This window comes from Botryllus schlosseri, chromosome 15 (genome assembly GCF_051294905.1).
Source record: "Botryllus schlosseri isolate E-star chromosome 15, Bs_hap1, whole genome shotgun sequence".
Taxonomy (NCBI): Eukaryota; Metazoa; Chordata; class Ascidiacea; order Stolidobranchia; family Styelidae; genus Botryllus; species Botryllus schlosseri.
Genome location: NC_137250.1, coordinates 19,344,078 through 19,371,845, shown reverse-complemented (window position 1 = coordinate 19,371,845; position 27,768 = coordinate 19,344,078). Strand labels below are relative to the sequence as shown.

General features: G+C 39.5%; 2 protein-coding genes across 4 annotated transcripts in view; one reads left to right on the top strand and one right to left on the bottom strand.

Moving 5' to 3' along the window:
- LOC145457179 (uncharacterized) overlaps window positions 1-10,652 on the bottom strand; it is a 36,901-nt gene extending 26,249 nt beyond the window's left edge. For all 3 annotated transcript variants that reach the window (XR_013920800.1, XM_080335351.1, XM_080335352.1), the window contains exon 1: window positions 10,643-10,652. The gene's annotated coding sequence lies outside the window, so the exon portion shown is untranslated. The remainder of the gene's footprint in view (window positions 1-10,642) is intronic.
- On the top strand, window positions 318-26,413 carry LOC145457180 (uncharacterized). Its single transcript, XM_080335353.1, has 7 exons — window positions 318-555; window positions 2,096-2,136; window positions 2,285-2,462; window positions 2,858-2,917; window positions 3,983-4,096; window positions 25,291-25,459; window positions 26,112-26,413. The coding sequence occupies exons 1-7, from the start codon at window positions 489-491 to the stop codon at window positions 26,365-26,367; spliced, it is 885 nt and encodes a 294-aa protein (XP_080191479.1). The 5' UTR covers window positions 318-488; the 3' UTR covers window positions 26,368-26,413.
- Window positions 26,414-27,768: the final 1,355 nt, after the last annotated feature.

Genomic DNA, 27,768 nt, shown 5'->3' with positions numbered 1-27,768 from the left:
CGGGGAGATAGTTTGCCAGCAAATATACCATGTCTAGTTGTCTACCTAACCCCAATGTCGATTCTCAAGTCGCTGAAAAGTGTTGTCAGGTGTCGCGCGCAGTCCATAGTTCGAAATAGAATGAAAGTGATTAACATGAAGATCATATTTTTGTATTTGCATTTCATGTAATAAAATATTGTTTCTTTTGTGGTGACTATGGCCGTCGATCATGACAGAAAGCACAGGGTTTTACCGACGTAAAGTTTTAAAAGCGTGGTGTTAAACTGTGTGGCCTATTTTTATCTCGATATTGAATCCATGCGGCCCGCGGTCGCTATGCGACATTAGAAAAAGTGGCCCGCGAGCCGTTTTGAGTTGGCGAGCCCTACTCTAGAATATGTTCTCAGGCAGATTCACGATAAATGCGTGTCTTCGGATGCTTACACACATTCGCATGTGTTTTATCTGCGGTGTCGCCTAGTTCATAGGAATTAATTCAATTCGAAATGCCTAATAGACGTCTTTGCTTTATGATGGGTGGGATCTTCATGCTCTGGATGCAATATAGCCCAGGTGAGTAGCATCGCTTAGCGCGAATTCAGATTGTAATGAACGATTAAGGCTCGGGAAGGAACTGTGAATATTTATCCAATGGAATTGACACTTGTGGGTTGCCGCTTTCTGCAGCCTGAATGAATTTTGATTTGCGTGAACACATGGCAGAAAACCAAGCCATGCTGAACTGTAACTGTCTCTTCCTCAAATACCGATTTATTCAGAAAGCCGATTCAAGAAATATATAGGTATAAACTAAAGAAGAGGCCGAGTCGAACGGATTTGCAGAGGTGTTCAATAACGAAATACTTCTACTTTTTTGAATTACTCAAGTAGTTTTCCTCTACTTCTGCTACTTACTCAAGAAGATCTGATCATCTCTACTTCTACTTCTACATCGTAATATTTTGTGATCTACTTACTTACTTTTCGCTATTTTCAGTTTGTCAAGTCGAAGTAGTTTAATCCCCCCATAAGAAAGAAAGCCTGTTTTCACGTAGTACCGAGATTTGATATTCATAAAATTCGAGTAAAGCCCAGCAATTTTGTTGCACTTCGCGCACAGTAGTTGTGGAATGACAAATATGTTTTTCGCGAAAGTATCAGTGAACATAATTTAGGTTCCGTATTGCTTGGTTCCGCTCACACCGCATTGACGGCCATATCAAATATTACATCACAGTAAATAAGGCCTACCATAACGTTTGAAACTACCGTTTCGCCATCTAGCAATTAGTCTACCTATCATTTCGTAATCTAGCAGCCCATGACGTGTTCTGTTCTTTTCTAACGTTACACCTGTTTTAGCAGATCACTTTTAAAGCTTTATCGACAAAAGACATGAAGTATATTTTCCGCTTTGTAGAAGTGGTATTGGTATAGCACTTTCAAATCCGAGTATCATACTTTGAGTTCTAATTACTTTCATTTCTTTTGTCTGCAGAACATACATGTTGAAGCATAAAAACGAGCGTATAGTAATGCCTCTATTTTCCGAAAATAAAGCTACACTAAATATAACTTTTGCGATCCACAACATTTGTTATTAACGTATACTAATCGCGCAAAGTGTTGAAACCGTATCCGATACAACTTCTATCCGTATTGCTCTTTGCCAAAACTTGGGTCATGCCATTATATTCTTTGAAAAGGGGTCTTCTAGTAAACAAAGTGTTAGTATCGTATTTTAATACCAATATTATAATTTGCATCCCACGATGCGAAAGAATGCTTATTATGTCGAAAATTGATACCTACAGGGATGCATCAATACAAATTTAAGCTCTCTGAACTTTCCGCATAGCTCAATTTGCAGCTTTTGACAGTCCATGCGAACGAATTAGGACTGTTTCCGAAACTACTTACTTACTCGGGTAGATTAAAAGTCAATAAATTCTATTTCTACTTCAAGTAGTTTTAGGTGGCTCGTGGAAGAAGTACTTCTACTCGTACTTGAGTAGATTTTTTCGTTGCTACTTCTACTTCTACTTGAGTAGCTTTCTTGACTACTTTGACCACCTCTGCGTATTTGCTTCTAAAATTCTTCACTTGTTTGCAGCGTCGACAGCTGACGTAAACGACGGAAGCCCGGCAATAAAGGTAAGGCGTGCTCATGAAAGTCTGACAACATTTCCACGATATTTCAAATCAATTCGCTAAGTTAAGTAATCTCTATGAAACTGGACTGTTTAGAAATGGCTCTGTCCATGCCACGCACCTTTTCCTATCAAGCGTTATCTCATTTCAGCAAGTCGGATATTACCAACAATCAGTCTATGCGCCAATCCAAAGTCAATACTTTGAGCCTCAGCCACAACCGATTGTTGTGCAGTCGCCAATTGTCTTGTATGGACCGCAGTTTCTATCGCCGCCCAGCACATCGGAAAATGACGATAGCTGGCTTCTACTGGCTTATGCCTTGATGGGTATATGCAAATTCTAGATGATGCAATAATTATGTATATTGATGGTTAATTTCGTCACTGACACCAAGTTTGTCGACATCACCCCCGTCATTGATTACGATATCACCTCATTCATGAGTTTGAAATCGAAATCCTGCCTCGGTTAAGAAATAAACTCTACTTTGTCACCACCAATGCCCGCATACAAGTCTTGTACCTATTACTGCGATATAGGTAGTATCTTATTTCGAGTGAAGAGATTTCAAACATATCGACGTCTTAACTTTGGCTGATAGGTGGTATATAAAGGCAGACAGTAGCCGACTGAACTAAATATTTGCTAGAAACCGTAATAATCGTCGATATGAATCCTGGGGCGATACGCCATGACGGCGCTGATTTTATTCTTTGACCAGCTCTGATGAACAGGAACACTGCAACAACAACGCCACCCATAACCACTGCAAACCCTGGAAGTAAGTCGACATACGACGTCCCATTGCGTACAATCTTCTAGAGATAGTAATTCGCCAGTTTAAAGAGGTATACTGCTCTCTAAATATGAAGAGGCCACAAATTAAGTTTGACAATGTGAAAAACATTTTGACAGCAACCATTCAATCACAATTCCACCGTATTTGAACTGAAACAGGAAAATACCATTTAAGTCCATCTCACACTATCGATCGCTGTGAACTTGACATTTCGTGTTACCACTTGTTAATGCATCACGGAATTTTTGGCAGGCGTTTATTCAGTGCTACAGTTACTTTCAAGTACTAGTAGTAGTACTCAACACCTAATTGAGTAGGCCTATATAGCCCATACGCTGAAAGAGTAGAAGAACTTCGGTACCGATTACCCCTGCCTACTTCCAATAATGGTATTATGTTTAAATTGAGCAAATAAACAAATTAAGCCGCTCCCTTCACCGATTAGTATATAGTGACGCCATACCTTTTATAGAAGCACCCTAATGACATCACGCGACCAGGCAATGAGTATTGCTAGTTGCCGGACGGCACCGAGTTCGTTGAGTATAAATATATTGAACTATCCGCTACACCCCTGCAACTGAAAATATTCGCGAATATTCTGCCTAGTTGGAGTGTTATTATCAATTTTGTTTCATTCGCGAAGGTATACCTCATATTTACTACTATCACAGATCTCTCAACGAAATCTACCGTTTCATACTGCTTATTTGGGAGCACTTCACACCTTTCATTTTAAACTTCCACTTGATGTAGTTTCGACATGTCATGGAATTAGATACTTCGACTTGTAATTGAGTAGATATAGTCAGCGTTACTTCTATACTTGAACTTGAGCAGTGGGGCTTTCGAATAAGGTTCACATAGGATATGAATTTTATTTTTTATGTCGTTAGTTCAGAATATCATTACTTGTGGCGAAATCGGAACTAGCTAAAGGATGGAATGCGCTAATTACACCCCATCGTTATTTTGCAAGGCAGTAAAAGAGTCGTCTGAATCGAACAGAAACGACAATGCATTAATTGATTAATTGATGTGGTTTAGGCTGCACGTGGACCTACACGACGTTATGCTCTTTACCATGTCGGGGAATGAGGACCAGAACCAGAACCTGTGGAGGTCTATTGGAAAGTGAAGAAGTTTTATGTAACACGGAAAGTGAGTTGAGATAGAGTAGAATATGTGGAACTGAACGCCATTCCTCCATACGCACGTGGTAGCCTACGGTTACTGTAGGATTTCAGCGAAACACAATGAATTGCAATAATCTATTTCAAAGGCGACCAAGGCCCGCCAGACGATCTATCGCTACTCGCTACTATATGGCCTCCTTGACTTGGCCCTTCCACAAAACCCTATACCAGTCGCAATTCCAATCATTTTAGGATTACATTGTTTCTCAGCGGCAAATGGTTCTTGACTTATTCTTAGAAATTTCCATGGTCAAATTCTGCCATGTTTCAATTGCTGTACTACTGTCGATGAGATGTAAGTTAGGGTTGCTATACGTCCGGGTTTCCTCGGGCATGTCCGGAATTTTTTGTTCAAAATGCTATCGGAAATTTTAGGAAATTATAATTTAGCCCGGGTTTTTCAAGGTTGCCAGCTGCCGTTTGCCTCCAATTGTTTCTAGTTCTCCAACATTCTCATCTGGTCAAAACTATGATTTGAACCTGATCCGAAACTCACATATGACGTATCGTAAATTGGTTTTATATGAACTATTCTATCACGCTTCCATTATAAGTGGGCTAATATTGGTATTTTACTCTGTAGCTAGAGTGATTCGAATCGATTTGGTTTTGTTTATTGTTTTTCCTTCCGAATTGACTTCTGTGACTGGAATTCTCCTAGCTTTAGCTTGAACACATGTTACACGGTCCAGGCCGAGCTATTAACCCCTGTGGCTGAATTCGTGCTATCATGTCGTAGAATCCTTTAAGATTTGATTCGTATATAGACGAGGTTGAAATACATTGCAGGGTACTTATACCAGGAGGTAACCTCAGACCGTGGTGCACCAGACCCTTGAGGGAGATAAGCGCCACTACAACTTTTAACCATATTAATAATAATAATGATGATGGATGATCTGAAACTGTATGCGAAATCCGATACGGACCTGAATAACCAAATGAAAATTGTTCATGAGTTTTCGGAAGATATAAAAATGAAATTTGGCTTGGATAAATGCTCAAAACCATACGACGTGGAAGAGCCACCAGCACTGGCGACATGAACTTCAAAATGGACGAAACCATAACAGAATTGAATGCTGAAGATCACTATAAATATCTAGGGATCTGTGAAAGCGACAACATTAATAAACATGCTGCAATGAAATCAAGTCTAAAAAAAGAATACATTAGCAGGCTCAAATCAATTCTCAAAACTGAACTCAATTCCAAAAACAAAATCAATGCCATAAACAGTCTTGCAGTGCCTGTCTTGAGATATAGCTTTGGTGTGGTGAACTGGCGCAAAGATGAAATTAAAAAATTGGACACAAAGACGAGAGAACTGATGACAATGCACCACATGCATCACCCAAAATCTGATACACAAAGACTGTATATCCCCAGAAAAAAGGTGGTCGAGGACTACAAGAAATTGAACAAACTTTCAAAACAGAAATCATTGGCTTGTCACAGTACATCAACAACAGCGATAACATTTACTGCAAACTCATTGCACAGGAAGACAAACAGCGCAAAACAAAATCTCTGAGCTATCGTCACGACAAGTACGTCAGAGAAGTCAACATAGAAACAGCTAACCTGTACACTGCTGAAAACACTGTTGCCAAACCAACAACAATAGCAAAAGCAGCACGAGTTCGATACAAAAATGCAACGCTCAAAATGAGAGAAACGATATGGGAGTCAATGCCTCTTCATGGACAGCACAAGAAGTTAACTTCACAGCCCCATGTAGACGAGCTTTCATGGACCTGGCTATCCAGCTCTGGTCTGAAACCGGCAAGCGAAGGATTCATTTTCGCAGCACAAGACCAATCGCTTCCTACAAAATACTATCGCAAAAGAATTCTGAAGCAAAACACGGACGGCAAATGCAGAATGTGCCACAACCAAAATGAAACTGTGGCACATCTCATGTCCGGCTGTGGTGCACTTGCAGCTACCGAATACACATGGAGACACAATAGGATTGGTCACTACATTCATCTTGAATTATGCAAACATTTTAACATCACCACTTCGACAAAAAATTGGTACGATTACAGCCCAGCACCAGTGACAGAAAACGACCAGGTAAAAATTCTGTGGGATATACCAGTTATAACTGACCGCGAAATCAGAAGCAACCGCCCGGATATGATCATCAAACTAAAAAAGAAAAGAGAATGCTTGTTCATTGAACTGGCTGTCCCAGCTGATCACAATATACAACAAAAAGAATCAGAAAAGCAGTCCAAATACGCAGACCTCAGAATGGAATGTGAGAAAATGTGGCGATGCAAAATAAACATTGTACCGATAGTCATTGTCGCTACAGGGGTCGTAAGCAAAAAACTCATGAGACATATCCGACAGATTCTGGGTAACGTTCGATTCGACATGATCCAAAAGATCACGTTATTGGGCACTGTGCATATTCTTCGGACGGCGTTGCATGCACCACTGGACTAAAATTATACTAGTGAATCACAGCATCATTTCTGTAATTTCGATTCTTCATTTTCAATCATCTCTACCTCTGCTCTGTAACCCTTGCCAATTCTTCATCTACTGCAATTCTGTAATCTGACTTCTCCATGTATTGCATAGGAACAGTGGCGGCTCGTGACAATATCGGGTGGTGGGGCAAGGGCTGCGAGCGACTTTTATCAAGATGACGTCACAATGGCGTTTTCCGACGTAAAAAAGTAACTTTAATATGATGGTCACATGAATTTCCCGACAACAGTGATTTTAACGTAGGTGCCGCGAGAGGTTTGCCGGTGAGCCGTGACTTGAAGTGTGGTAACAAATGTTTTATTCATTTTTTTTAATCAAAGGATTATTTTACATAATGTACGTGAACTAAGAATCGTCCCTATGCCACGAATCAATTATCAGGTCATCCTTAGTAGCATGCGTTATGATTTCATGGTAGAGTTAGAGATTACGCAAATCGATAGGCCGTCCGAAAGTGTTTCGTACACGATCCTGGTGTGTTACGACCACTGAGCTGGTGGTTACGAGTTACGACCAGGTGATAGGCAACCAAAGCGGAGGTACCCGGCGTACGATTGGATCAATGGACTGGACAATTGCTATCATCATCATCATTGGTTTATTAGCAATTTTATCAGTTCAATACACCACAAAAATGCGATACAATGAAAAGACAGGAATATGTCGAAGCGACAAGGAGTAGTCTTCTAGACCTTTAATTTTCGCTCTAAAGGCAACTGCGTAAACTACCCTACGTACGGAGCAAAGATTCAATACGATTCATGTTCGCACTTGACTTGACCAGACTAATTCCAATGACTAGAACTCGAGAGATTGCGTAAGCCTAACTGCAAAGGTCAACAACTTCGGACACATACGCAATTGTTATCTCATAGATTGGGCCTGTCATATTGAATCCAGAACATCAATTTGAATGGTCTTTGAAGAACTAAGGACAGCAGCCTCGGAACTTCGGTCTCGGAACAACATAGTACATTTTGGCCTTGAAACTGGAGATTGTGACGCAACACATACGGCTTACTGTCTGCTGCCAAATCGCCGTTGGAAAATATATTAATCAATAAATACATGAATGAAAGCCGTAAACTTAGCATACTGTTACATGAAATCATCGAGAAGTAGCATTCGCAATCTCATAACCCATTCCGGCATGGTACACTGTCAAAATCAATACAAACAGACGAACACCGAACTTTGAGTAAAATAGATCGAGGAATAGGCTGATCGAATGATCAGCTGTTAGCCGACATCGAAAATGAAATAGCTATCGCATTTGACAGGGGATTGTAAGCAAATGGTTTGAAGGCCACAATTTCACAGTGAAATGCACATTGGCGAACATAAAATTATGTGAATATTTGAATGCAAACCGAGAATCTTAGTTAGCTGTTTCATGCGATCATCGAGATATACCATTGGAAATATCATCACCGATCTCGTTATGGAACGCCGACTAGATTAGCACAGACAGACACCGGCTTTTCCGTGAGATCCGCAATGATGTAGGTAGGCTAAGTATCAGATCAGCGCGCATCTCTACCATACTCGACCTCGAAAACGAAATAACTGCCTCAATCATTGAGCGTCAACTTTAAGACTTGGCACCGCGTTCGATACTAAAATCAAGACATACCGTGCAAAAGCTCATGACAGATCTAGGTATGGAACATCGTTAAAATCAATAGAGACCAATAACGGCTTTTGCGTAAATCTGTTAGCGATAAATGAAGAGTCAGCTCTCACTCGACTTTGGAAACGAAATTACCACCCACATAGTTCAGTGACAAACTTAAAACTTATTACAGCGGTCGATACTAACATTAAGACTTACTGTGCCAAATATCATGACCGATCTCGGTATGGAACATCGTCAAAATCAATGGAGACCAATACCGGCTTTTGAGTAAAATCTGTTTGCTGTACAATGTACATGATAGATCAGCACACACTGAACTTCGGAAACGAAATTACCACCCTTATCTTTGAGTAGCAAGCCTGAAACTTGGAGCAGTGCTAAATACTACCTTCACGACATATCGTACCAAGTTTCAAGAATTATCATGGTGCGAAACACCGTCAAAATCGACATATACCAGCAAAGGTCGAGTCAACGCATATCACGGTAACCGAGTTCAGATATAGATACGATTGTTACATCACACCTTAAGGGCGACAGGCATAGTTGCCCCACTTGCTCGGCCATTTTACGAATAGGAGAGAGTAAATCACCGTTTCTTTTTTGTGCGCGGCTTTGAGAGAATAGATAGTGAAAGCTTGTTATGAGCGCTACCGGGGCAAGCCCCGGCTAGGCATTCACAAAGCGAAAACACAGAAGAGAATTCGATTTTCGCAGATACTTCGCTATGTATGGGCATTTGTTAGCGAAAGCACAAGAATAATGCGGGTTTCGCCGTGATCTCGGTATATACTGATTGCTGTGCGTCTATAAATGGTTAAATTGTTATTGAACAGAATTTTAGGTGGGGCAATTCTGTTCAATAACAATTTTAGGTGGGGCAATGCCCCAGTTGCCCTATAGGACGAGCCGCCACTGCATAGGAATAACAATTTGACTGCATTACTGAAATTTTAAAAAATTTACTCCAATCTCGCCATTTTCCTTTGGGTGCAGGTTGCTCCCCGGATTATGTGTGTATTGACCAGTTTCTTACTGTGAATAAAGAATATAATAATAATACTTGCAGCTACCGAATACTCATGGAGACACAATAGGATTGGTCACTACATTCATCTTGAATTATGCAAACATTTTAACATCACCAATTCGACAAAAAATTGGTACGATTACAGCCCAGCACCAGTGACAGAAAACGACCAGGTAAAAATTCTGTGGGATATACCAGTTATAACTGACCGCGAAATCAGAAGCAACCGCCCGGATATGATCATCAAACTAAAAAAGAAAAGAGAATGCTTGTTCATTGAACTGGCTGTCCCAGCTGATCACAATATACAACAAAAAGAATCAGAAAAGCAGTCCAAATACGCAGAGCTCAAAATGGAATGTGAGAAAATGTGGCGATGCAAAATAAACATTGTGCCGATAGTCATTGGCGCTACAGGGGTCGTAAGCAAAAAACTCATGAGACATATCCGACAGATTCCGGGTAACGTTCGATTCGACATGATCCAAAAGATCACGTTATTGGGCACTGTGCATATTTTTCGGAAGGCGTTGAATGCACCACTGAACTAAAATTATACTAGTGAATCACAGCATCATTTCTGTAATTTCGATTCTTCATTTTCAATCATCTTTACCTCTGCTCTGTAACCCTTGCCAATTCTTCATCTACTGCAATTCTGTAATCTGACTTAGACTCCATGTATTGCATAGGAATAACAATTTGACTGCATTACTGAAATTTTAAAATATTTACTCCAATCTCGCCATTTTCCTTTGGGTGCAGGTTGCTCCCCGGATTATGTGTGTATTGACCAGTTTCTTACTGTGAATAAAGAATTTAATAATAATAATAACACGGTGGCTGGATGACGAACAAATACGGAGCAGAGCATCATTGGTAGGCCTAAGGTGCGACAAAGATGTTGGTGCGAATGTTTTGTCCATGTTATTGCGGTATTGTATTGTATTGTATTGTATTGCGATATTATACAGAGATTCGTGTTTGCTTACGAACTTTCGACGGCTATAAACCAGGGCTGGGGAACAGAATCAGAATCAATCATGTATATGTCGCACCAGCGAAAATCCTGTTCGGACCAGGCTGACGACGAGGGGCCGCAAGGCCTTAGTACACAGTCGCCACATGGAGGAGTAAAGGCTACACATTCCAATCAATGGCGCATAACAATAAAAATAAATATACAAAACTACTAAAATGCAGTGAAAAAATTCAACAAGGGTACATCGAGCTATATCAAAGATTTTTGGGACTGCAGTGCAGGACTGAATCCACGGTGCAGATTTCACGGTACTTCACAATACAAGACATTAATTGCAACATCGGCATATAATCAATACTCCTCTTATATATATTTCCGATAACGTTTTTTAAATACATGATCAGGCAAATATGGCAAATCAGGCACATATGGCCCGCGATCGGATTTCGAGCGGCCCGCAGACATTATTCGGTCACACTTTGCGATAAGATGGACCACGGGTCTACATACATTTGCGAGCAAACATTTTCGGTCATGCACATTAACAAAACAAAGCTGTGTTACAATCTAACTGATGTTCACGTGAGTAGTAGTTATGATCGCTCGTGAGGTGGGTGGGGTTCTTATGGGTGCGGCGGCGATTCGCCTGGAAACTCGTGGTGGCGATTCGCCTTTTTAGACCCCCCTCTCGGCCGCGATTCGCCATGTGTTCTTATGGGTGCGGTCGTGATTCGCCTTTTCAGGTATAGGCCGCGGTCGTGATTCGCCGTGAAAACTCGTGGTCGTGACTCGCCTTTTTTGCTATAGGCGGTGGTGGTGATTCGCCTGTCATGTATCCTTACGGGATCTGTGGTGATTCGCCATGTGTTCTTATGGGTGCGGTCGTGATTCGCCCTTTCGGGTACAGGTATCTCTCGCGCGGTGTTGAATAGGTATCAGGAATAGTAAATAGTCACGTGATTGATTCTTAGTTAATATGTATGTCGCAAATTATTATATACGACCGATTCGAAGTAATCCCAACGTTTACGGCGAGTGCGACAATTATATATCGTTATTCTTATGGACGCCGCGGCGATTCGTACTTTCGGGTATAGACCCCGGGCGGAATGTCGTACTTTCAACAAAAAAAGGCGTGAAAATAGTTTGCAAAATCTAGGAATTACTCGCATGGTAATGTTTGGGTAATTAGTTTACCACAGAGCCGGCGTAGACGGCGGTTCGAATATCAACAATAACAACGGTCACAAATTAACACTTCAAATAGGTGTGAAATAGTTTGCAAAACCCCGCGATCGCTGACAAGATAATATCCCGGACATAGCCATCTTTCGCGACATGGGGTTACAGGCATATCGATCGCTCACGCGGTGAAATTTTCGTAAGCAGTTTGGTACAGAACTTGATTTCACTCGTAAGATTTAATAAGTAACGAATGACAGAACCACCAGTGTCGGTAACTTGAATGGCGACAAATTGTCACTTATTTCTGCTATAACCCTAATCCTTTGTGAAGTGAACGCTTATTCAAAAAGGTGTGAAATAATTCTAAAATCCTACGACCGCTCACAGGGTAATGCTTCAGACATAGCGATCGCTCATGATTTGGTGTTACAGGCATACCGATCGCTCACTAGGTAATATTTCCGCAATAAGTTTGTCACAGAGACGGTGATTCGTAAACCAACAATTTGACACTTTCTTGTGGTCGCTATATGTTTTGACACTTCAGAACAGGGGTTGACTTTAGTTGCATGATAAGAATCATGAGAATATTCAAGCAATGTGTCAATTTGTCAACTTGAAATGAAACTCACTACACAAACCAAGTTGATTCGTATTTGAATGTGTTGATCCGGTACAACTCTAATCCTTTGAGAAATCCATTTACCGCGATCTGTTGATTCGAACGTAACCCAAATATTACTGACACCGACTTTCAGCCACATTGAATTATTCGCACATACCGCGCCGCTGTTTTCACACCTATAGAATCAATACCAACTATAACTCTACAAGAATCAAGAACCACAAGTATGTGCATTATACAGTTATTGTCTTTGTCAACTTGAAATCAAACTCTTAACACAAACACGCATCTTATCACTTGTCAACTCTATCATGAAAATCCTCGAACCTGTATTATTAAGAATGTTATAGTACGGCGTCGGAATCCACTCGCGAGATGTACTAAAGGTAAATCCAGATAATCCAAAATGAAATATTTGGACTTTGACATAGTCTGAATTGAAATAGATTGACAAATATAACTACCAACTTTCCACGTACCATTTCGATATTATACGCACATTGATTTGAAACAAGTAATGAAACATTACAACTCTATTCACGATTCGGCTTTCCGTTTGTCAATGACACATTATAACATCTTACCACACTCACAAGAATTATTCATAACATTAACCGGTGTTAAAAATATAGTTTTCACTTACTTGATTATATCACTACAAATCGCAAACTTGAATTAATTCGTCCTGGTTGTATTCATACGACCGATAATTTTTATCCAAATATAAAGGTCGGCCAGATCTACTAAAGGTAAATTGAGATCAACCAAAATGAAATAGTTTGACTTTGGTGTAGTGCGAATTGAAATAGATTGACAAACATGACTAGCAACTTTCAATCCATACATATTTTGAGATTATGCACACATTGATTTGAAAACAAGTAATGAAACATTACAACTCTATTCGCGACCTGTCTTTACGTTTGTCAAAGAGAGTTTCAGAAATATTATCACCATGACATCTCAACATTTTAACATCTTACCATACGCAAAAGAGTAAAATAGAAAAACCTTGTCAAGTCAATCCGTTTGTAACTTACCCAACCAACTCAACAGTATCCTTACGAAAAGTAGACAAGACTACGCGAGTAATCACTACAATCCAAAATCCATAGCAAGTTCGGTTGTATTCATAGTCCGCCAACTCGTATTTTTTATTAAACTGTAAAAGTCGTTACTATTCTGTAACCTAAAGTAATTACTACTCGGTGCGCGCAACTTGAGATTAACATATGTTTTGAGTATATGATATTTGAATGCCTGACCAACGTAGATGAGAATTCATTTCTTACAATCGAACACAGGTGTTGTATTGAAAATTATCATGATGTAAACATAAGGATTGACACATTGATTTGACATATGGGATTTTGTAATAGTTGATCACGACTTGATTATTAAATTATTCGCATTAATTAGCCCCGCGTTGTGTTGAAAGTTATGACAGCAACAAACTTTTCGGAAACATTGTTATTAACATATTGATTTGTAAAACTATACTTGTCTGAAATGTTCTTGATTTGGAAGATATTCCGTGTTGGTACAAATCACTCTGCGTATTGCGGATATCAGAAAATATTTTACAAATGTAATTGTTTCCAGTACCCAAGACTAAAGATGAAACAACAATTTAGTTTGCTGATAAACAACCGGTACAATACTTTATCATCATAATCCGCGGTGAGAATTGAAACACTTTCGCGCATTACCCGGTGTCAAGATATCACACTAGGTGAATTGGCATACCGCCACTTGAATAATACCTAATCCGTTCGCACCATTTCACATACTTTGATCATTACAAAAGTAAATTGTGATATGTTTGTTAGATGCATCCAATTCAGTTAGAAATGTCTGGTGCACAACAATCGTAATATCAAAAAAGTACTTGCTACACTGTTATTTGCTAAACGTGTTTTGCATTGTTGTTCATTTGTAGTATTGATTGAAATTGTTCTTGAACCCTCAAATAATAATTCCTGACATGAAACCAAGCCGCTGAAAGTCGTTACCATCGCGAAGATACAATGTGTACGATGTTTGTCAAATGAGTCCTACCTGGCCAACAGAAAACAATTTTCACTCACCCGAAATGAAACCAATGTGATGGTCTCCATTCGATATTTTGTTTGTGTCAAATACTTTGCAATGAACACATTTGCGTGGTTGAGCTTTACATCATCAAGCTGTTATTTGTAAATCAAGATTTCGGTAAACTTGTAAATGTATCGTTTAACTAACCGACATTTAGTGATTGGGGAACATACCAGACGATACACATCCATCTCCGAAATACTGCATTGATCTTAATTTCCATCATCGTGATAATCGAAGTACATTTCTTTCGAATTCGTAACAACCGACTATGACATGATAAATTTTTGACAAGTTATGCTTAGAAGACTGGTTGCATATCGCGAAAAAAATAATATACCACTCATATTGATACTGTTACTCCATTGATCGATATTTTCAAACGAGTAAAATTTATTACTTGAGTGTCCCCGCTTAATGCAAATGAAAACTCAGCCGTCTTTTAACATCACAAAGACATTGATAAAAAGTAGGCAATCAAACACAACAATTTGTACGACACTAATTATTGTTCCACACATCTCATTTCATACTAAATGTATACGAAAGATATTCATGACACATGAAAATATTCCCATTCTACAAACCTGTACAATGATTGGTGGTGCTTTCAAACTGTTTCGATATCACAAGAACTTTATTGTCTGAATGGGTGTTCATGTATCTTAATAATCAAATAGTTCAACACAGAACTAGTACGAACAGAAACATCAGAGTTGTTTACACAAAAGTTTGTATGTGCACAGTATGCGAATACCATGTGTAAGTCCAGCACAATTGCGGTATCCATCCGAGTTTAGTTAACACAAATTTATTACAACGAGCCACGTAAACTTTCGTGAAAGAAAAGCATACTCACTTCCAGAGGGTTATGTCAACGCCATAGCAGTAAATCAGCTACTCCAACAAGAAAGTACATATGTTTTCTAGTCACGGTCCTTACATCTTTCACATGGATCAATCTACTTTGCTAACGAAAAGTGCTGAGTCATCACATGATTGCCCTCACAACAAAACAGCTAGAAGATATTATCATACAAAAATATTCCTAACCCTTTGCGCACCAGTGACAAATCATACAACAAACATTTTTCGTGAGTCGAATTGTTGTTCAGTGTCAAGTCTACCTGTTGAAACGTACATTAAAACAACACAGTCACAATTCAATTAAAACCACGAATCTATTTTCATTTCGTCACATATAGAAAAATAAATTTTCTTTCCCCAACACATACTTGTAACCAATCGCTTTCATTAAACACACAACTCCATAAAAGTATTTACTTTCTACAACATAGACATTCCGATGTAGTCAAGAAATATTTTTATTAATCAAAATCATCGATTTCTGTTCACGGCGTTAGTGTGTGCATGTCATACCTGTGGGTCCCGTATTAAAATGGACACGACACGACTGAATGTAAGGGGGTAGAAGTCTATCGCATCGATTTACATGTGGTCTTCGGTACGGTTTCAAAAAACGAATCATCTATTTTGCATTGGTCGAGACCGAGCGAACCAGTTACATGTATTCGCGGTAATGATTTTGCTTGTCATATGCGGATGATAGGGTTGCTGCCAAATCAACATACAACAATCTTCTGACGATCATAATAGCAATTTCATTTTCCGCCCCCTTCGTAACTGTATACGCACGAAAAGTATATTGTACAACTCGGCAACTACGTTTAACAAGACCAATCACACTAAACATACGATACCTACCCGAGTAAAATTACCATTTTCACCTAGAGGTCAGCCGTTACCTGAGTAAAAAATACCATTGTCCTTTGGAGATTTATCGTTTACCCAGTGTATCAATACATTTTCTCTTGGGGGTCTATCGTTTCCTAGAGTAACAAACCCCTTTTCCTTTGGAAATCTATTTTTTCCCTGGGTAACAAACCTTTTTCACTTGGAAATATATTTTTTCTCTGGGTAACAAACAATTTTCACTTGGAAATATATTTTTTCTCCGGGTAACAAACCTTTTTCGCTTGGAAAGATATTTCTCCCTGAGCAACAAACCATTTTCACTCGGTGGTCCGTCGTTTACCTGAGTAAAAATATCATTTTCCTTTGGAGATCCGGCGTTTACCTAGTGTAACAATACATTTTCACTTGGAAAAATACTTTTACCTAGAGTAACTAATCATTTTCTCCTGGGTAACAAACCCTTTTCGTCTGCAAACTATCATTTACCTGAGTACCAATACCGTTTTTCACTTGGAAATCTATCTTTCCCTGAGTAACAATATCATTTTCGTTTTGAAAACTGACAACCACACCAGACAATTTGATATTTTTGTATATTGTTACAACGGACAGTGACAAAATATACACCAACAACGACTCCGATACATTTGTCTAATCAAATATTCACTTGCTCTGATGCATCCCATCAAAATCATTGGTTACTCACATACAATAACAATGAGCTGTTGTACATCGACAAGTATGTTTTCGGAATTGGCGAATAAAGGGGTTTCCGATATGTCCGTGATGTCCGGGTTCGTGCTTTGGATTTTCCAGAGTCAAAATGTCTGAATAAAACACCTCCTCGACTTTGGTAACTGGTTGATCGGAAAACGGATGAATTTATGTTCCCCATCGCGCTAACAACGCCGGGTTACTTGCGAGTTTCCTCAGGTCTGTTTACTATATTGTGTCTTTACTGATCAATACATGTCGCTCCAGTCAGCTGAAACCGGATCACTAATATGAGAAAGTGTGTGGGGGCCTGATCCGGATATTCACTCATGAACCAACGACCAATATTCAAGTAAACATGTTACAGACCGTGTTTTGTCTCCATGAAAAATACCAATGCATACACCATCACATACAAGTAACGTCACGATTGTTCACAAGTATTCGCGTAAACGAGGTGTACATACAATGTGTCGGTGTACAAACATCATGGAAAACAAATTCATGTTCTCAAGTCTTATCATGCGATGACTCTGTACATTCAATGTGGGTATAGATGACACACGGCATGATACAATGGACAGCGCACTATGCATACCAATATATTCTCAGTCAAATATGTGAACCATACACAACCATATACCCTGATTTTCGCTGAATATCCACAACACCAACAAATCTGTACATTTCTTTTCCCTCGACCTCGATGATAGAGTTGTCGTCCCAATGTATCAATCGAGTGTATGGCTCATCAGGTGTAAAATCCAAATCAAATGTAACCAAGGTATCGTTTTTCATTTTCAATATTTCCACTGTCGCATCTTGTCTGTGTCGTAAAACCACGGTGTGGGGCCAAAGGAATCTATGGACAGTTACGCGTAGTCTCATATTTACTCGTGGATATGGCCAGGTTACGACAACGTTTTCTCAATGGTCTGCGCGGGTGCACCGTTTCAATAGGTAGCTGGATCAACTAGACCAAAAGTTTCCAACTTCGTTTTATAACGACCTGTAGAATTACGAGATAGCACCCTCTTGCGGTGTGATTAACACGAAATAAGCCTTCAACTCGCAGAGACACACCTTGGATTACATTATCTAACGTAATCGAACTCGAGATTCACACACACACACACAGAGAGTCCCTGTTTACGATTTCAATCCGGAGTCACTGCTCACGATGTTTATCTGTAGTCGTTTTGTGGGAGTAGCGACATCTGACATATTCATCGCGTGAAAGACTGATAACGAGGGTGATCGCCAAATACATTATGCCAGGTGAAACACTGCGGTCTCAGCAAAAAAGTTCGCAGATTAGGACGAACAATACACGGAGGGATTGAGCGAGTTACACAACCCGATTATATCGAAGTCTGGATCATGATACAAGTCTACCTGAGAATCCGAACAATCTTACAAAATCAAGGTGTGAACCCGTGAAAGGGTTGTACTCGTGTGAGATTGATTTTTCACAAGTTGGGTGGAGGTCGGTTCATACTAAGACCATGTTACGTCCAAATATGGCTGCTTACCTGTCTCCAAGTCATCTATACCCACATTGAATGTACAGAGTCATCGCATGATAAGACTTGAGAACATGAATTTGTTTTCCATGATGTTTGTACACCGACACATTGTATGTACACCTCGTTTACGCGAATACTTGTGAACAATCGTGACGTTACTTGTATGTGATGGTGTATGCATTGGTATTTTTCATGGAGACAAAACACGGTCTGTAACATGTTTACTTGAATATTGGTCGTTGGTTCATGAGTGAATATCCGGATCAGGCCCCCACACACTTTCTCATATTAGTGATCCGGTTTCAGCTGACTGGAGCGACATGTATTGATCAGTAAAGACACAATATAGTAAACAGACCTGAGGAAACTCGCAAGTAACCCGGCGTTGTTAGCGCGATGGGGAACATAAATTCATCCGTTTTCCGATCAACCAGTTACCAAAGTCGAGGAGGTGTTTTATTCAGACATTTTGACTCTGGAAAATCCAAAGCACGAACCCGGACATCACGGACATATCGGAAACCCCTTTATTCGCCAATTCCGAAAACATACTTGTCGATGTACAACAGCTCATTGTTATTGTATGTGAGTAACCAATGATTTTGATGGGATGCATCAGAGCAAGTGAATATTTGATTAGACAAATGTATCGGAGTCGTTGTTGGTGTATATTTTGTCACTGTCCGTTGTAACAATATACAAAAATATCAAATTGTCTGGTGTGGTTGTCAGTTTTCAAAACGAAAATGATATTGTTACTCAGGGAAAGATAGATTTCCAAGTGAAAAACGGTATTGGTACTCAGGTAAATGATAGTTTGCAGACGAAAAGGGTTTGTTACCCAGGAGAAAATGATTAGTTACTCTAGGTAAAAGTATTTTTCCAAGTGAAAATGTATTGTTACACTGGGTAAACGCCGGATCTCCAAAGGAAAATGATATTTTTACTCAGGTAAACGACGGACCACCGAGTGAAAATGGTTTGTTGCTCAGGGAGAAATATCTTTCCAAGCGAAAAAGGTTTGTTACCCGGAGAAAAAATATATTTCCAAGTGAAAATTGTTTGTTACCCAGAGAAAAAATATATTTCCAAGTGAAAAAGGTTTGTTACCCAGGGAAAAAAATAGATTTCCAAAGGAAAAGGGGTTTGTTACTCTAGGAAACGATAGACCCCCAAGAGAAAATGTATTGATACACTGGGTAAACGATAAATCTCCAAAGGACAATGGTATTTTTTACTCAGGTAACGGCTGACCTCTAGGTGAAAATGGTAATTTTACTCGGGTAGGTATCGTATGTTTAGTGTGATTGGTCTTGTTAAACGTAGTTGCCGAGTTGTACAATATACTTTTCGTGCGTATACAGTTACGAAGGGGGCGGAAAATGAAATTGCTATTATGATCGTCAGAAGATTGTTGTATGTTGATTTGGCAGCAACCCTATCATCCGCATATGACAAGCAAAATCATTACCGCGAATACATGTAACTGGTTCGCTCGGTCTCGACCAATGCAAAATAGATGATTCGTTTTTTGAAACCGTACCGAAGACCACATGTAAATCGATGCGATAGACTTCTACCCCCTTACATTCAGTCGTGTCGTGTCCATTTTAATACGGGACCCACAGGTATGACATGCACACACTAACGCCGTGAACAGAAATCGATGATTTTGATTAATAAAAATATTTCTTGACTACATCGGAATGTCTATGTTGTAGAAAGTAAATACTTTTATGGAGTTGTGTGTTTAATGAAAGCGATTGGTTACAAGTATGTGTTGGGGAAAGAAAATTTATTTTTCTATATGTGACGAAATGAAAATAGATTCGTGGTTTTAATTGAATTGTGACTGTGTTGTTTTAATGTACGTTTCAACAGGTAGACTTGACACTGAACAACAATTCGACTCACGAAAAATGTTTGTTGTATGATTTGTCACTGGTGCGCAAAGGGTTAGGAATATTTTTGTATGATAATATCTTCTAGCTGTTTTGTTGTGAGGGCAATCATGTGATGACTCAGCACTTTTCGTTAGCAAAGTAGATTGATCCATGTGAAAGATGTAAGGACCGTGACTAGAAAACATATGTACTTTCTTGTTGGAGTAGCTGATTTACTGCTATGGCGTTGACATAACCCTCTGGAAGTGAGTATGCTTTTCTTTCACGAAAGTTTACGTGGCTCGTTGTAATAAATTTGTGTTAACTAAACTCGGATGGATACCGCAATTGTGCTGGACTTACACATGGTATTCGCATACTGTGCACATACAAACTTTTGTGTAAACAACTCTGATGTTTCTGTTCGTACTAGTTCTGTGTTGAACTATTTGATTATTAAGATACATGAACACCCATTCAGACAATAAAGTTCTTGTGATATCGAAACAGTTTGAAAGCACCACCAATCATTGTACAGGTTTGTAGCATGGGAATATTTTCATGTGTCATGAATATCTTTCGTATACATTTAGTATGAAATGAGATGTGTGGAACAATAATTAGTGTCGTACAAATTGTTGTGTTTGATTGCCTACTTTTTATCAATGTCTTTGTGATGTTAAAAGACGGCTGAGTTTTCATTTGCATTAAGCGGGGACACTCAAGTAATAAATTTTACTCGTTTGAAAATATCGATCAATGGAGTAACAGTATCAATATGAGTGGTATATTATTTTTTTCGCGATATGCAACCAGTCTTCTAAGCATAACTTGTCAAAAATTTATCATGTCATAGTCGGTTGTTACGAATTCGAAAGAAATATACTTCGATTATCACGATGATGGAAATTAAGATCAATGCAGTATTTCGGAGATGGATGTGTATCGTCTGGTATGTTCCCCAATCACTAAATGTCGGTTAGTTAAACGATACATTTACAAGTTTACCGAAATCTTGATTTACAAATAACAGCTTGATGATGTAAAGCTCAACCATGCAAATGTGTTCATTGCAAAGTATTTGACACAAACAAAATATCGAATGGAGACCATCACATTGGTTTCATTTCGGGTGAGTGAAAATTGTTTTCTGTTGGCCAGGTAGGACTCATTTGACAAACATCGTACACATTGTATCTTCGCGATGGTAACGACTTTCAGCGGCTTGGTTTCATGTCAGGAATTATTATTTGAGGGTTCAAGAACAATTTCAATCAATACTACAAATGAACAACAATGCAAAACACGTTTAGCAAATAACAGTGTAGCAAGTACTTTTTTGATATTACGATTGTTGTGCACCAGACATTTCTAACTGAATTGGATGCATCTAACAAACATATCACAATTTACTTTTGTAATGATCAAAGTATGTGAAATGGTGCGAACGGATTAGGTATTATTCAAGTGGCGGTATGCCAATTCACCTAGTGTGATATCTTGACACCGGGTAATGCGCGAAAGTGTTTCAATTCTCACCGCGGATTATGATGATAAAGTATTGTACCGGTTGTTTATCAGCAAACTAAATTGTTGTTTCATCTTTAGTCTTGGGTACTGGAAACAATTACATTTGTAAAATATTTTCTGATATCCGCAATACGCAGAGTGATTTGTACCAACACGGAATATCTTCCAAATCAAGAACATTTCAGACAAGTATAGTTTTACAAATCAATATGTTAATAACAATGTTTCCGAAAAGTTTGTTGCTGTCATAACTTTCAACACAACGCGGGGCTAATTAATGCGAATAATTTAATAATCAAGTCGTGATCAACTATTACAAAATCCCATATGTCAAATCAATGTGTCAATCCTTATGTTTACATCATGATAATTTTCAATACAACACCTGTGTTCGATTGTAAGAAATGAATTCTCATCTACGTTGGTCAGGCATTCAAATATCATATACTCAAAACATATGTTAATCTCAAGTTGCGCGCACCGAGTAGTAATTACTTTAGGTTACAGAATAGTGACGACTTTTACAGTTTAATAAAAAATACGAGTTGGCGGACTATGAATACAACCGAACTTGCTATGGATTTTGGATTGTAGTGATTACTCGCGTAGTCTTGTCTACTTTTCGTAAGGATACTGTTGAGTTGGTTGGGTAAGTTACAAACGGATTGACTTGACAAGGTTTTTCTATTTTACTCTTTTGCGTATGGTAAGATGTTAAAATGTTGAGATGTCATGGTGATAATATTTCTGAAACTCTCTTTGACAAACGTAAAGACAGGTCGCGAATAGAGTTGTAATGTTTCATTACTTGTTTTCAAATCAATGTGTGCATAATCTCAAAATATGTATGGATTGAAAGTTGCTAGTCATGTTTGTCAATCTATTTCAATTCGCACTACACCAAAGTCAAACTATTTCATTTTGGTTGATCTCAATTTACCTTTAGTAGATCTGGCCGACCTTTATATTTGGATAAAAATTATCGGTCGTATGAATACAACCAGGACGAATTAATTCAAGTTTGCGATTTGTAGTGATATAATCAAGTAAGTGAAAACTATATTTTTAACACCGGTTAATGTTATGAATAATTCTTGTGAGTGTGGTAAGATGTTATAATGTGTCATTGACAAACGGAAAGCCGAATCGTGAATAGAGTTGTAATGTTTCATTACTTGTTTCAAATCAATGTGCGTATAATATCGAAATGGTACGTGGAAAGTTGGTAGTTATATTTGTCAATCTATTTCAATTCAGACTATGTCAAAGTCCAAATATTTCATTTTGGATTATCTGGATTTACCTTTAGTACATCTCGCGAGTGGATTCCGACGCCGTACTATAACATTCTTAATAATACAGGTTCGAGGATTTTCATGATAGAGTTGACAAGTGATAAGATGCGTGTTTGTGTTAAGAGTTTGATTTCAAGTTGACAAAGACAATAACTGTATAATGCACATACTTGTGGTTCTTGATTCTTGTAGAGTTATAGTTGGTATTGATTCTATAGGTGTGAAAACAGCGGCGCGGTATGTGCGAATAATTCAATGTGGCTGAAAGTCGGTGTCAGTAATATTTGGGTTACGTTCGAATCAACAGATCGCGGTAAATGGATTTCTCAAAGGATTAGAGTTGTACCGGATCAACACATTCAAATACGAATCAACTTGGTTTGTGTAGTGAGTTTCATTTCAAGTTGACAAATTGACACATTGCTTGAATATTCTCATGATTCTTATCATGCAACTAAAGTCAACCCCTGTTCTGAAGTGTCAAAACATATAGCGACCACAAGAAAGTGTCAAATTGTTGGTTTACGAATCACCGTCTCTGTGACAAACTTATTGCGGAAATATTACCTAGTGAGCGATCGGTATGCCTGTAACACCAAATCATGAGCGATCGCTATGTCTGAAGCATTACCCTGTGAGCGGTCGTAGGATTTTAGAATTATTTCACACCTTTTTGAATAAGCGTTCACTTCACAAAGGATTAGGGTTATAGCAGAAATAAGTGACAATTTGTCGCCATTCAAGTTACCGACACTGGTGGTTCTGTCATTCGTTACTTATTAAATCTTACGAGTGAAATCAAGTTCTGTACCAAACTGCTTACGAAAATTTCACCGCGTGAGCGATCGATATGCCTGTAACCCCATGTCGCGAAAGATGGCTATGTCCGGGATATTATCTTGTCAGCGATCGCGGGGTTTTGCAAACTATTTCACACCTATTTGAAGTGTTAATTTGTGACCGTTGTTATTGTTGATATTCGAACCGCCGTCTACGCCGGCTCTGTGGTAAACTAATTACCCAAACATTACCATGCGAGTAATTCCTAGATTTTGCAAACTATTTTCACGCCTTTTTTTGTTGAAAGTACGACATTCCGCCCGGGGTCTATACCCGAAAGTACGAATCGCCGCGGCGTCCATAAGAATAACGATATATCATTGTCGCACTCGCCGTAAACGTTGGGATTACTTCGAATCGGTCGTATATAATAATTTGCGACATACATATTAACTAAGAATCAATCACGTGACTATTTACTATTCCTGATACCTATTCAACACCGCGCGAGAGATACCTGTACCCGAAAGGGCGAATCACGACCGCACCCATAAGAACACATGGCGAATCACCACAGATCCCGTAAGGATACATGACAGGCGAATCACCACCACCGCCTATAGCAAAAAAGGCGAGTCACGACCACGAGTTTTCACGGCGAATCACGACCGCGGCCTATACCTGAAAAGGCGAATCACGACCGCACCCATAAGAACACATGGCGAATCGCGGCCGAGAGGGGGGTCTAAAAAGGCGAATCGCCACCACGAGTTTCCAGGCGAATCGCCGCCGCACCCATAAGAACCCCACCCACCTCACGAGCGATCATAACTACTACTCACGTGCAGTCTTACTAAGGGTTTCTACGCGCGATATGCAGCCGGAGTTCAAAGAAATTGTTGAAAACACAGACCACAGATGTCTTTGACTTCAACTGGTATTAAACTGCATTGCGTTCATAAATTCATTGAATACCGATTTTGGTCTCTATGCTTTAAACTCAAAGTTTACGTTGAATACGATTTACTCCTTTTATATGTGGATAAATCCGTGAATAATGTATCGATTCAGGAATCTGGTCATCTTCTCATATCCGGCCAGCCGACGGCAGAAGCTGACTGCCCCTGCTATAAACCGTGACCATTTCTTGGGAAACAGCTGAAGTTCACAATAGTCTTATGCTCTTAACATCATCAATCAAATTTCATGAATTGCAACTTCCTACTATTTTCCTTGCGGACAACAAGAGAGGAAGATAAACTCAAAACTGAGATAAACCTAGATTTGCTTTTTTACTTGAAAACCTCACGCCATGCGGGTTACGAATAATTTAATCTTTCACCTCGTCACCGCCAGAAGCTCGTTAACGGACTGGATAAAATCATGAGCTGATATGTCCGCGCTGTAACAGAGTCCTTCAATCTATAAGAATTTATACAAGAATTTGAGCATTTCACTCTGCTCACATTGGCATGAGTGCCATCTTTTGAATGACACCAATGGTGCTCTGATTATTGACTAACACTCCGGTAACATCTAACCCACGCAGAGGGACGCATGCACAAAGGGCGAAGCACAGCGAACCTTTTATAGAAATTCGCGTTCAAATGAACCTTGTTCGGGTTGGCACCACCCCTATGCTATATGTTTTATCTCAGCTGGCTTTTTCCTGCCCGACGGCCTCTGGTATCGCGCTAGCAATTGCTACGACTACCATTACATACTTGATGGCGACCTGACTTACGACGATGCCAAAACTGCTTGCACCAACCTCAATTCAAATGCCGAGATTGCATCCAAAGGTCTCCGCGATGATGCAGTGAGAAAGTAAGTTGTCACATTTAGTTGCTCTCTATATGATGTATCAAAGGTGTCTTTTATTCACCACCTTCCATTGCTCTTTCAAAGGTCGACGGTGTCCCAAATTAAGAGTTACTAGTTCTTGTTTAGTATTCATGGCGCTTCGACATCTATGGTGACTGCTCAGTGATCGCTATGCATTCGATATTTATGCCAACACTCTAGTCGCCGTTGATACTGACGTAGCCTACACGCTCTAAGTAGCGCTAAAATTTCTAATCAATTACAAGTAAATTTAGCAATTCCCAAGACATATCAAACCTACTTCAAGTGGAAGTAGAAAGTAAAGTTCTGGAAAACAGTTTTACTTTTAGGAGTATTTTGTACCACTGTTGCGAGGGATTTAGAAATCTGAACTGAAACCCTGCATTGCTAATCCAAGTATTGCTATTGCATTGCAGCATTGCTTTACAAGTATCAGCCATTGTGAACTCTGGTTGAAATCATCCTCATCATCATCATCATTGGTTTATTAGCAATTTTATCAGTTCAATACACCACAAAAATGCGATACAATGAAAAGACAGGAAGATGTCGAAGCGACTAGGAGTAGTCTATGGAATCAGACACCCACCTTGGCCAAGGCCTAAGCACTTAAATCATGTGAATTGTCTTACAGTGACGTTCTTCAAACCTTCTACAATTATGTTGGGCCGCAGACGACGGGACCGTGGGTTGGTGTCACAGATGCAACAACTGGCACCTACGTGTGGGAGGATGGTGTTACTGCGACCCCGACATTCTTTAGTAGCTCTGAACCAGACAGTGCCACTGATTCATGTCACGCAATGGAAGAAACCAACCAGCCATTCAGCCTTGTAGACGTCAGTTGCACAACGACAAAAAACGTCCTCTGCGAAAGACCGGCAGCTTAATCGGTGTCACACGCCTGATGATATAAATAAATAGTGCGGCATCTTCGTGTTTTGTCGTAGCGTTCCAAATCGTCATCCAGGCCGTTCTTCTCTACTTAGTAATACAGCCAAGGTTTATTCAAATATAGGTTTGGTCTGTTTCCACATATCAGTAAGGTGAGTGTGTGGGTGAGGTGTTACTTTAAAGCTTCTCAACTGGGGGATAAATGCAGTCATCGGTAATACTCAAGTAGAAGTCAAGTATTTGAGTCTATTTTATCAGTCCCGAGTCATACGACTTAGGACCCAACAAATTCGATTTTTGACAAGGCTGAGATGCCTGGATATGCTTAGGGTAGGCGACCCTTGCCTAAATGCAAGGTAAATTCATATTTTCCACATTACAGATCGACATCTGGTAACTCGCACAAATTATCGCGACCTTGTTGTCTGCACCAAAATTGACTTGTAAGTCACATGACTATACCCATATACAGGTACGAAACAGCACTTTTGTCAGTCCCCAGTGCAGGATTGGCCTACATTCGGATTTTCCCGGATATGTACGGAATTTTGGTGGTAAAACTGCGTCCGAGGACGAGGTGGAATGCTAAAATATTCTTAAATGTCCAGAATTTTCAGAAATTGGATTTGTTTTTCTACGTTGCCAGTATGCCATTTTCTCAAAATGTTTCTATGTGCGTCCCAGTATTGGGATGAAGTCACTACCTTCGGGTCACAAGTCATTTCGAGTCATGGCACATTTTGACTCGGGTCAAGTCAAGTCATTCGATTTTCGTAGGTGACTCGAGTCAAGTAACTCGATTTTTGGAGGTGACGCTGATTATGGTGCTTAGCAACTATGGCCTTTTACACCAAACCTAAATATTGTTAGTGTATATTCTCTATTAGACTACTAGATTAAAGCTGTCTCTCGGTTAAAAACGCATATTCAATGACTGGTACAATGGTGTAGAGGTCACAATTCAATTCAATTCAAGTGACCTTCGCGAAGTATGCCGCGTGATTGCTTGAGTGGTTATGCTTCCGAACTGAAAATCAAATGGAGTTAAATATCCACGCGAGAAGCCGTTGTATCGCTCACATATACGTAGAACTACTAAGCTACGTAAGTTGTTGCATGGCATCAGTTTACAGTTACCGGCCAAATAGACAATAGAGAAACGAATTGATAAAATGCAATACATTACCCATTTACAAATTGATATGATACAATTCGAGCCTGCGCCAATGGTTGAGGACTATATAAACTATATTCGAACTCAATTTCAATAAAAGTGGTTAGTAGTATATACGATCGCTCTGGGTGTGCCTGGGGTTCTTATGGGCGGGGTGGCGAGCTAACGAGAAACCGGGGGTGGCGAACTAACGTTTTCGTCTTATGGCGGGGGTGGCGAACTA

Bases quoted from the DNA above. Each gene is read 5' to 3' on its own strand.
- LOC145457180 (XM_080335353.1), top strand. From the start codon at position 489: ATGCCTAATAGACGTCTTTGCTTTATGATGGGTGGGATCTTCATGCTC. The intron at 2,463-2,857 runs GTATATGCAAAT...TTCTTTGACCAG, and splicing joins ACTGGCTTATGCCTTGATGG to CTCTGATGAACAGGAACACT. The intron at 2,918-3,982 runs GTAAGTCGACAT...GATGTGGTTTAG, and splicing joins AACCACTGCAAACCCTGGAA to GCTGCACGTGGACCTACACG.